This window comes from Zootoca vivipara, chromosome 17 (assembly GCF_963506605.1).
Source record: "Zootoca vivipara chromosome 17, rZooViv1.1, whole genome shotgun sequence".
Taxonomy (NCBI): Eukaryota; Metazoa; Chordata; class Lepidosauria; order Squamata; family Lacertidae; genus Zootoca; species Zootoca vivipara.
In genome coordinates, this window is record NC_083292.1 from 14,226,522 (window position 1) to 14,238,673 (window position 12,152).

General features: G+C 46.2%; 1 protein-coding gene across 1 annotated transcript; it reads right to left on the reverse strand.

Moving 5' to 3' along the window:
• Positions 1–204: 204 nt before the first annotated feature.
• On the reverse strand, positions 205–1,044 carry LOC118076170 (testis-specific serine/threonine-protein kinase 2-like). Its single transcript, XM_035098782.1, has one exon. It carries the CDS (start codon positions 1,042–1,044, stop codon positions 205–207), a length of 840 nt encoding a protein of 279 aa, XP_034954673.1.
• Between the last annotated feature and the right edge of the window lie 11,108 nt (positions 1,045–12,152).

Consider the following 12,152-nt stretch of genomic DNA (forward strand, 5'->3'; position numbering starts at 1 on the left):
AGTTGGTATAAGCAGAAATGTAAATATTGAAAACCTAAGTAGAAACGCACAAAGTAAACCACCAAACAAACAACCAACCATGTGAACAATATCCTGATCTCATAAGGAGAACAGTGCAGTGGAGCTTACGGAAAAGGAATTCACATTTACTGTACTCTGCAAAAGCAAGATCGCTCATGTTTCCCCTTTACCAGCTGGCTACTCTTAGAAGAGGCGGGACTTCAGGCGCTTCCCTTGCACCCAGGGGTGGTTCAAAACATCTTCGATCCGTAGCCGGTGAGAAACGTCAGGCTGCAGCATGCGGAAAATAAGGTCTTTGCATTCCATGCTCAGGGAATCTGGGAAGAGCACTCTGTGTTCCTTCTGCAGCCGCAGCATCCTCTTGACGTTGGAGTCATCGTAGGGCATGTACCCGGAGACCATGACATACAGGATGACGCCCAAGCTCCACATGTCATAAATTTTGGGGTGGTAAGGGATGCCTTGGATGACTTCCGGAGCAGCGTAAGCTGCAGAGCCACAGAAAGTCTGGCTGGGGATGATCTTCCCACTCCCGTCCCGGAAGCACCGCTTGGAAAACCCGAAATCCGACAGCTTGACGTTCATCTCTTTGTCCAGGAGGACGTTGTCGCATTTCAGGTCCCTGTGCACCACGTCTAAATCGTGGCAATATTTGACGGCGCAGCACAGCTGGCGGAACATCCGGCAGGCAACTTCCTCTGGCAGACCATGGTTGCTCTTGATGAACTCCAAGAGGTCTCCTTGCACACAGAGCTCCATCACGATGTAAACCTTGCCGGACGTCTCAAAGATCTCGTAGATTTTGACGATGGAGCAGTGGTTCACCGTCGACAAGATATCCAACTCCCGGGGGAGGAATTTTTCCAGGAACTCGTTGGGGACTTTCCTCCGGTCTGTGATTTTCACGGCCACGTTGAATTTCAGGCGCTCCGAGTAGGCAGATTTCACTTTGGCAAAGGAACTCTCGCCCAGGGTATGCCCCAAAATATAACCTTTCTTCTTAAGGACAGCTGCATCATCCATGACGCAAAAGGTGGGAACACCCACCTCCCATCTGAGTGTAATTTAGCGGTGCATTCCTTCTGGCTGCGTGATGGTCATCATTGGGGTGGGAGATTGGACATACTGCCTGGTTTCTCAAGCACTGTTTTGAATACCTGATGTCATCAGCTGAGGTCATAAGGAGCATGAACATGTGATTCAGGGACTTAAATGAAAATTGTACACTACCGTTGCCCATCATCCTCAAACAATCCTTGCTAATTCCACAGGGCAGAATGTGCCTGCTGGGTCAGAACAAAGGTCCATCTAGGACAGCATCCTGTCTCCCATAGTGACCAACCGGATGCTTTTCGGAAGCCCAGAAGCAGCTACCGGTAACTGTAGATAAGAAGCATGTAAGATTTCCCATGTTGACCTGCATTTGTCACAATCAGCATTGTCTCCATTCTGCTGCAGTTGGGTTTCCACCAAATACTATGTGTCTCATCTCACTACCTGCTATTTACAGTAATGTAATGGATGCTATGTTCTCTTTGTCCATGGAGTTTTCTTGGCAGGGATACTGGAGTGGCTTGCCGGTTCCTTCTCCAGGTGGATCACATTTGGTCAAAACATAGCTTCTCTAAGTTATTTAAGCGCCTTCGCCACAACAAGACAGTGATCCATGAAGGGGTCCATGAAGGCAGTGAGAGATTTTACTTTCCTGGGCTCCTTGATCACTGCAGATGGTGACAGCAGTCACGAAATTAAACGACGCCTGCTTCTTGGAAGAAAAGCAATGACACACCTAGACAACATCTTATAAAGCAGAGACATCACCTTGCCGACAAAGGTCCGTATAGTTAAAGCTATGGTTTTCCCAGTAATGATGTATGGAAGTGAGAGCTGGACCATAAAGAAGGCTGATCGCCGGAGAATTGATGCTTTTGAATTTTGGTGCTGGAGGAGACTCTTGAGAGTCCCATGGACTGCAAGAAGATCAAACCTATCCATTCTGAAGGAAATAAGCTCCGAGTGGTCACTGGAAGGACAGATCCTGAAGCTGAGGCTACAATACCGGTACTTTGGCCACCTCATGAGAAGAGAAGACTCCCTGGAAAAGACCTTGATGTTGGGAAAGATGGAGGGCACAAGGAGAAGGGGACGACAGAGGAAGAGATGGTTGGACAGTGTTCTTGAACATGAGTCTGACCAAACTGCGGGAGGCAGTGGAAGACAGGAGTGCCTGGCATGCTCTGGTCCACGGGGTCACGAAGAGTCGGACACGACTAAACAACAACAACAATGGATGCTATTAACATTGATTTTAATGTAACACCTTGGCTTTTTATAGAACAATTCCACCCTTTTGAGCTTAGAGTGCAAACCAAACAACATTTTAGTACGGTGGTACCCTGGTTCTCAAACTTAATCCATTCTGGAAGTCCCTTTCAAAACCAAAGCGTTCCAAAACCAAGGCACATAGAAAGTAGTGCAAAATGGATTAATCTGTTCCAGACTTTTTGTAAACAACCCCTAAAACAGCAATTTAATATGAATTTTACCATCTAACAAGACCATTGATCCATAAAATGAAAGCAATAAACAATGTACTGCAGTCACATAATCAATCAATCAATCAATCAATAGTTGAACTGGGTTCCACAAAAAAACAAAAAAAACAAAAAAGCCACGAAAACGCAAAATAAATAGCAAAAACAGACATACCTCAGCGTAACACGCAAAACAGAAGTGTAGCACTCAAAACGGAGAATGTTCAGCTTCCAAAAAAAAGTTCACAAAGCGGCACACTTGCTTCCGGGTTTTTAGTGTTGGGGTTTCAAGTTATTTGAGTACCAAGGCGTTTGAGAACCAAGGTGCCACTGTATCCCTTTTTGGTGTCTACTGTCCCTAAATGTGGGGAGGGCTAGTCTTGCTATGGATAGAGAAGTCGAGCAAGGGGGTGTGAGAAATGAAATAACACAACAGGATGTTATCCCTCATCCCTGCACCTTTGCTGGGGATTCAAGCTACCTGTTTCCATTTCTCGTATGTGAGAGAACATCCCTGCTTTTTCCAATTATGGTTGAAGGGATGGTCCGGAGGAAATGGACTCAGAAGAATGTAAGAGCCTGTTGGATCAGGCCAGTGGCCCATCTTGTCCAGGATCCTTTTCTCACAGTGGCCAACCAGGTGCCTGTGGGAAGCCCATAAGCAGGATCCAAACACAAGAGCCTTCTCCCCTCCTGTGGGATATAGTTGGTATTCAGAAGCATTGCTGGCTCCAACTGTGGAGGCAGAGCATGGCCATAATGACCTATTGAAAGCCCTCTCCTCTGTCAATCTGTTGAACCCTCTTCTAAAGCCATCCAGCTTGGAGGCCATCGCTGCCTTGATTGGCTCTACACCGAGGAAGAACAGTATTTGGATCCAATCCAATATCTCAAGGACTTTAATGATTGTTGTTGTAGTGATGTATGGAAGTGAGAGCTGGACCATAAAGAAGGCTGATCGCTGAAGAATTGATGCTTTTGAATTTTGGTGCTGGAGGAGACTCTTGAGAGTCCCATGGACTGCAAGAAGATCAAACCTATCCATTCTTAAGGAAATCAGCCCTGAGTGCTCACTGGAAGGACAGATCGTGAAGCTGAGGCTCCAATACTTTGGCCACCTCATGAGAAGAGAAGACTCCCTGGAAAAGACCCTGGTGTTGGGAAAGATTGAGAGCACTAGGAGAAGGGGACGACAGAGGACGAGATGGTTGGACAGTGTTCTCGAAGCTACGAACATGAGTTTGACCAAACTGCGGGAGGCAGCGCAAGACAGGAGTGCCTGGCGTGCTATGGTCCATGGGGTCACGAAGAGTCGGACACGACTAAACGACTAAACAACAACAAACAAGAATAGCCAAACCAAACCTGCGTGACTCAACTTCAGAATACTTGGCATGGCGCTCAATCGTGATTTAGGAAATCAGGAAGTTCTCCGATTTCTCATTGAAGGCCACACATTGTGCTTCTCTGTAGAGAGCTTTCTTCTTCCTCCTCCTCCTCTTTTCTACAAAAGGGACGGATTTATGCTTTGTTCCTTTCTTACAATCGCCTTCTTACTGAGGCTGCAGAAACCACGCCGGGGGGAGAAGCCTGAAGTCACCTCCTCAACCTCTTTCCGTCTCACTGCCCAATGAGGGGCATATTATTAAGAGCAGATTGCTGTTAGGTCAGCTCCTCTCTCGTTCCTTATAACCAGGCATCATCAGTCAGAGGGAAACGACGCAGGCCTAAGAGCACGCAAGCTTATTGCTGTGCAGCTGAAAAGGAAAACACACACTAACCCGACTCTGGACGCACTGGCGTGAAGATTTTGGGGGCAACGGGTGCATACAATGTTGACATGCCATCTGTCCCTCTGTTGCAGGGGTGGGGAACCTGTGGCTCTCCAGATGTTGCCAGATCACAACTCCAGTCATCCGTGGCCAGGCATTGACCATACTGGCTAGGGATGAATAGAGTTGGAAGTTCAAGAACATCTGGAGGATCGGAGACCCAGCACCTCTGATCTATTGCATCTGTTACTCCAGATATGTTTATTTACTAGAGAGTTGGTGCCTGTTTGTTAGCTCTCCATGATACATCATTTTCTCTACTTCACCCCCATTTTCATCTCATTAATATTTCTTGAATTTATATACCGCCTACACCCAGAGGTCTCAGGGCGGGTTCACAGAAAAGATCACAACATGTACAATCAGAATAAAAACAACAACCCAATAACACCCCCCTCCCAGAAAAGAGCCACATTTTAAAAGGGCCTAGGGCAGGCATCCCCAAACTGCGGCCCTCCAGATGTTTTGGCCTACAACTCCCATGATCCCTAGCTAAGAGGACCAGTGGTGAGGGATGATGGGAATTGTAGTCCAAAACATCTGGAGGGCCGAAGTTTGGGTGCCTGGCCTAGGACGTCAAACAGATCAGTCAAAGGCCTGGTTAAAAAGGAACGCCTTTGCCTGGTGCCTAAAGGTGTATAATGAAGGCACCAAGCGAACTTCCCTGGGGAGAGCCACTGCAGAGAAGGCTCTTTCTCATGTTGCCACCCTCTGGACCTCTTGAGGAGGTGGCACACAAAAAAGGGCCTCAGAAGATGATTTCAGGGTCTGGTTAGGTTCATATGGAAAGAGGCAGTCCTTGAGGTATTGCAGCATTTTTTGGAATGCCTTGGCAATGTTTTGTCACTGTGAGTCAGTAGAGTTGGCTAAAGTCGGTCCCCAGGGTCTCTAGATCAGGGTTTGGCCCAGTGCCTGGTGTGTGTGTGTTTTTTTTTGGGGGGGGAGCCTCAAAGACCTGTTGCTATTTCATACCCACCAACATTTCTTTGGTGAAAATAGGGACATCCTATTTAATAATAAATAATAATAATAGTAATAATATTTACAACCCTCCCATCACACTCCCAAGAGCCAGTGTGGTGTAGTGGTTGAGAGCGATAGACTTGTAATCTGGTGAACCGGGTTCGCGTCTCCGCTCCTTCACATGCAGCTGCTGGGTGACCTTGGGCTAGTCACACTTCTCTGAAGTCTCTCAGCCCCACCCACCTCACAGAGTGTTTGTTGTGGGGGAGGAAGGGAAAGGAGAATGTTAGCCGCTTTGAGACTCCTTTGGGTAGTGATAAAGCGGGATATCAAATCCAAACTCTTCTTCTTCTCTTCTTCTGATGAGGTTGCCCCAGCCACTCTAGGTGCCTTCCAACATATATAAAAACAAAATAAAACATTAAACACTAAATAAACATTTCCTATACAGGACTGCCTTCAGAGGTCTTCCAAATGTAGTCTAGTTACTTATCTCCTTGGCTCAGGGGTTGCATAACTCCATACCTTCCAACATTTCTCCAGTGAAAACAGGGGCGCCCTAAGCCTAAGGAAAAGTGGGACATTCCGGGATCAAATCAGAAACCGAGAGGGCTTCTGTAAATCTGGGACTGTCCCTGGAAAATAGGGACACTTGGAGTCTCTACTATTTTTACAACGGGGCCTCAGCAGGGTCCCTGTCGGCAGTGCCCTACAGCTGCCCAGTCAGCATAAAAGGGAAGCTTCCTCACCCTTTGTGCTGATTGGAGCCTATCAACGTGAAAGGAGGTGAGCCAGTGTGGTGTAGTGGTTAAGAGCAGTAGACTCGTAATCTGGGGAACTGGGTTCGTGTCTCCACTCCTCCACATGCAGCTGCTGGGGCTAGTCACACTTCTTTGAAGTCTCTCAGCCCCACTCACCTCACAGAGTGTTTGTTGTGGGGGAGGAAGGGAAAAGGAGATCATTAGCCGCTTTGAGACTCCTTTGGGTAGTGATAAAGCGGGATATCAAATCCAAACTCTTCTTCTTCTTCTGAGTCAGCCACCGAGGATTGACTCCTAGGACCACTCTGGAGAATGTGCTTGGGTGGAACGACGAGGAGGAGTTCTGCACGCTGCAAGGTTGATACTGAAAACACAGTTTCAAGAGAATGCTGTGCGAATTCTGTTACATATGATGGAACTTCAAGGAAAGCCGCTCTGAATGAAGATATTAGGGCATGCCAAAATCATTTGCCTACGTAAAGGTAAAGGACCCCTGGATGGTTACGTCCAGTCAAAGGCGACTATGGGGTTGCGGCGCCCGTCTCGCTTCCAGGCCGAGGGAACCAGCGTTTGTCCACAGACAGATTTCCGGGTCATGTGGCCAGAAGGACTAAACCGCTTCTGGCGCAACGGAACACTGTGACGGAAACCAGAGCACACGGAAACGCCCTTTACCTTCCCACCTCAGCGGTACCTGTTTATCTACTTGCACTGGGATGCTTTTGAACTGCTAGGTTGTCAGGAGCTGGGAAAGAGCAACGTACTTGCACACAGAAAATAGGAGAACCAGCCGAAAGGCAACACATGGAGATGTGTGTTGATAATTGCAATGCCGTCCCAATCTATCTTATGTGATGTGAGCAAACCGTTAAAACAAATTCTCACCTCCGAACACGTCCCCCCACCTGGTCTCCTCTGCTGGCTTTTTGCCCATAACCAGGTAATCATAGAATCATAGAGTTGGAAGAGACCACAAGGGCCATCCAGTCCAACCCCCTGCCGAGCAGGAAACACCATCAAAGCACCCTTTCACCGCATTGTAGGAAGATCTGCAGAAACCACAGGATGGCCAGGTGTCTCAGCCACGTCTCTGCGAAATGCAAACCGCAAACAACCGCTTTGTCGACCTCACCGCCATTTGCCTCGGCGCTGGCAGGCAGCGCTGGGGATGTGGGCCTGACACCTGCGACTTAGACGTTTGATTCAAAGGGCAGGCAATGCAAACTGGGAGAACATCTCTCTCTCTTTCTTTCTCTCTCTGACTCTGTTTCTCTCTCATAAGAACATAAGAGGAGTTCTGCTGGATCAGGCCTGTGGTTCATCCCGTCCAATATCCTTGTTCTCGTGGGGGCCAGCCAGGTGCCTGTGGGAAGCCCCAACGCTGTACCCAAGCACAAGAGCCCTCTCCCCTCCTTCAGCTTTCGGGTCATATTGCTTCTGACAGAGAAGATGGCTTTCAGGCCAAGGTACCACTGTGGCAGGAAGGTAAACGGCGTTTCCGTGTGCTCTGGTTTCCGTCACGGTGTCCCGTTGTGCCAGAAGTGGTTTAGTCCTGCTGGTCACATGACCTGGGAAGCTGTCTGCGGACAAACGCCGGCTCGCTCGGCCTGAAAGCGAGATGAGCATCGCAACCCCATAGTCGCCTTTGACTGGACTTAACCGTCCAGGGGTCATTGACCTTTTTACCGTATTCTAGGTACAGTGGTGCCTCGCTAGACGAAATTAATTCGTTCCACGGGTCTTTTCTTATAGCGAAAAATTCATCTAGCGAATCCCATAGGAATGCATTGAATTTTTTTTTGAATTTTTGTTTGCCCACAGGAACGCATTAATTGAATTTCAATGCATTCCTATGGGAAACCGCGATTCGCTAGACAAATTTTTCGTAAAATGCATTCGTCTAGTGAGGTAACCTCCGTTTGAAAAATCCTTTCGTTAAGCGGAAATTTCGTTAAGCAGGGCATTCGTTAAGCGAGGCACCACTGTAACAGGAAAATGTTGTACTTGACTGCTCCAGCCATCCATCCCACAACTTCCAGTGGGAGCAGATTCCAGAGTTAACTTTGTGCTGTGTGATAAAGGAGATTGTTTGTTTATTGAGCATTCATCATCTGGATAGCTCAGTGGGCTAGGTGATGAGGACGCCAAGGTTGCATGTTCGGTCCCTCAAAGGGGCAGCTGCATATTTCTACATTGCTGGGGGTTGGACTAGATGATCCCAAGGGTCCTTCCATTTCTGCGACATGTGTGCAAGGTGTGCAAGGATTAGGCACTGCAAAGGATTCTGGGGCACATCTTTTGGACCTCATGCTGTTTCATTGGCAGCAGTGGAATTACCACCATTTTTAGGAACTGCTTGTAGCAGAAAGGATGTTGCTCAGCAGTAGAACATCTGCTTTGCATGCAGAAGGTCCCAGGTTCAATCCCTGGCATTCACAGGTGGGGGGGGGGAGAACTTTGGTAATATGGTTCCCTGAACAAGGAAAATTTTTGGGCAGCCCTCCCCTAAATATTTATTATTTTCACCATAATTATTTTGAATCAGTTGCTTTTTCATGGATCTTCTAGTAGATACCTGTGTAAATATAGAGGTTTTTTTTTTTTAAAAAAGATATTTTTATTGAACAAATTTAACAAAGCACATTATCAATATGCCCTCCCCTCCCTCCCTCTCCCACCCTCTAGAGACTTCCCTCAGTTCCCCCCTCTGATTTGTTTACACACGTTATTCTCTGCATGTTATAAAATTGTACATATCATTGCTCTATCTTCCTATGTTCTACTAATAAACTGTGGATGTTTATTCAAAACCTGCCAAGGAGTCCAAATCCTTTTGTTGTCTTTTTAAATAGTTTGTGAAAAGCTCTCATTCTCCCTTAAAGTCACGGTTGTCCTTCTCTCATAATTTATATGTTAACTTTGCCAGTTCTGCATAGCTCAGCAATTTTTCTTGCCATGGTTCTTTCGTTGGGACTTCCTCATTCTTCCATCCTTGTGCTAACAAGACTCTTGCCACTGTTGTAGCATACATAAATAAACTCTTTGTTTTCCTTGGCAGGTCTTGTCATAGAATCCCTAAAAGAAAAGCTTCTGGTTTTTTTTTTTTTTTACAAATGCCCTTTAAAACATTTTTTTCAATTCATTGTTTATCATCTCCCAATTTTTTTTTTTACTTCTCTACATTCCCACCACATGTGATATAAAGTACCTTCTTTTTCTTTACATTTCCAACATATGTTCAACCCGGTTTTGTACATTTTTGCCATTTTTACTGGTGTAATATACCATCTATACATCATTTTAATGTAATTTCCTTCAAAAGAGAACAATCAGATTGTTGATATTTTGCACTGCCCTAAATCTGGCGCTGCAGCTGGAGCTGAAATCCTAGAGACTGCTGGTTGGCGAAGACAATACAAGGCTAGATCTTTGAGTCTTTATGAGACAGCTTCCTATGTACATCCAGGCTGCCCCAGGGCATATATAGATATAGGGTTTTATCGAACTACATTATACTCAGTGATGGTTCTATTTCCTATAATGGCAGTGGGTCTACTCTGAGTAGGGCTGTCATTGGACGCAACCCATATATTTTAAGAGCCGGGAGCCGTTTTCACAGCATTACGTATGGGAAACTGTACAAAATCTGGCTCAATTTATATCAATCATATGGAAACAAGCAATGGACAATTCTCCCCCCCCCCCCGGTGGGAAGAGCAAGGAATCCAGCTATGAGTTACAGAAAACAACAACTGGAAAATGTAATCGCGTTTTAGAATGGCTCTGATGCCATGTTTAAATTGTAATTTGTTTTGTATTGTTTTTGCTTTGTTTTGCAGTAGGCTTGCTGCCCTGGGCACAATAGAAATTCAATACATAATAATAAATAACAATACGATGTTTGACTGGGAGATAAAACCCACTTCCCCAAAGATCAGACTTTTTGCAATAAAGAAATGGGGAAATGCCTTGAAAAGTATGGAGTAACGCTTGCTTTGACGCACCATTGTCTAACTGCCCCCCCCCAACAATTCAGGGTGAATGCTCAACAAATAAAACACGCCACCTGGAAGGGCCCTGGGGCTCTGTGAAACCCTTGGTTGTTGTGAGCACGTGTTTGTAAAATTTCACCACCTCTCACTCCTGGTACTTTGCCTCTTGCTCATACTCAGTTTAAAATCACTTACCTCTTCCCAGAGTTTCCAGAAACTGGTATTAAAGAAGCATTACAGCTTCCAACTATGGAGGCAGAGCATAGCCATCGTGGCATCTAGCCCAGGGGTCAGCAAACTTTTTCAGCAGGGGGCCGGTCCACTGTCCCTCAGACATTGTGGGGGGCCGGACTATATGTTGAAAAAATATATGAATGAATTCCTATGCCCCCCCCAAAAACCCAGAGATGCATTTTAAATAAAAGGACACATTCTACTCATGTAAAAACACCAGGCAGGCACCACAAATAACCCAGAGATGCATTTTAAATAAAAGAACACATTCTACTCATGTAAAAAATGTTGATTCCCGGACCATCCACGGTCCAGATTTAGAAGGCGATTGGGCTGCATCCGCCCCCCCGGGGCCTTAGATTGGGGACCCCTGATCTAGCCGCTGATAGCCTTTTCCTCCATAAATCTGTCTAACCCTCTTATAAAGCCCTCCGAATTGGTGGCAGACGCTACATCATGCGGGATTGAGTTCCAAAGCTTAACTATGTGGCCCCCCGGGAGGTTGCCTACAACAGAATGCGGCCCTCAGGCTGGAACAGGTGCCCCACCCCTGCTCTAATCACTGTACCAGACCATCTTTTTTTATTTCATGCTGCTTGATTGTAAAAAGCCTGAAAGCATTTACCAAAAGAATAAAACAATAAAATTATCAGTAAAAACTGTCAAAAACAGCCAGTTAAAATTATTTAAGAATGATTGAAATCAACAATAAACTATAAAGGCACACGCCAACATTCAAGATACTGTGTATGGGTAGGCCTGTCTACACAAAAATGTTATTCGGCAGGTGCTCTAAGCAGAGTGCAGTGAAAGGCACCTGCCTGACGTCAGTGAAGTGCAGTGGTTAGATTGCCAGACTAGGAGCTAGGAGACGAGTTCAAATCCCCACACAGCCATGAAGCTCATTGGGTGACCTTGACTGTCTCTCAGCCTAATGTACCTCACAGGGTAGTTGTGGGATTAAATGAGGAGGGGGGGATAGTCATATACACATCACTTTTTTAAAATAAAAAAAAATTCTTTCTTTTTCAGTTAAAATAAATAAATATAACATTATATAAGGCATCCACACAACATGCCCAGTCCAAGGAAGTTGATGTTGAAGAATCATTGCTTCGAAACTGGTGATCTTTGCTTCTTCCAGTACACTGGCATTAGTTCGCCTGTCTTCCCAAGTGATGTGTAATTTTCTTCGGAGACACCATTGATGGAATCTTTCGAGGAGTTGGATATGACGTTTATTATAAGTGGTCCATGTTTCACAAGCATACAGTAAGGTTGGTAGTACAGTACTCTACAATATCTTTGTAAAGGAGCATTTTGGTTTCCCTGCGGATGTCCCGGTCCTCATACACTCTGCACTTCAATTATTTTTATTAAATTTCCAAATTATTACAAATCCAACCCAATTACTTTAATACAATTTCTGTCTTCCCAAGTGATGTGTAATTTTTTCCGGAGATACCATTGTTGGACTCTTTCGAGGATTTGGAGGTGGTGTTTATAAGTGGTCCAAACAACCCCACCCCAGCATACCTGGAAGGGATTAATCCCCATTCAACTCAACGGCGCATTACATATGCTTTGCAAACTCAGGGAGGCGCGCTCGCTGGATTACGCATGCGTCCGTGCGTATGGGCGGAGTCTCCTCGCCTCTCTCCCCTCAGCCTCCTGAGGCTCCTTCACAGCGAGAACTCCGCGCTCCTCATTACCCCACGCGCCTATGCAGATCGCTCCGCCTCCGAGGCCCCGCCCCCTGTTGGCTGCGGGGCGCGCGGCGGCGAAGGAGGGAGAGGGGGCGGTGCCTCAGGAGGA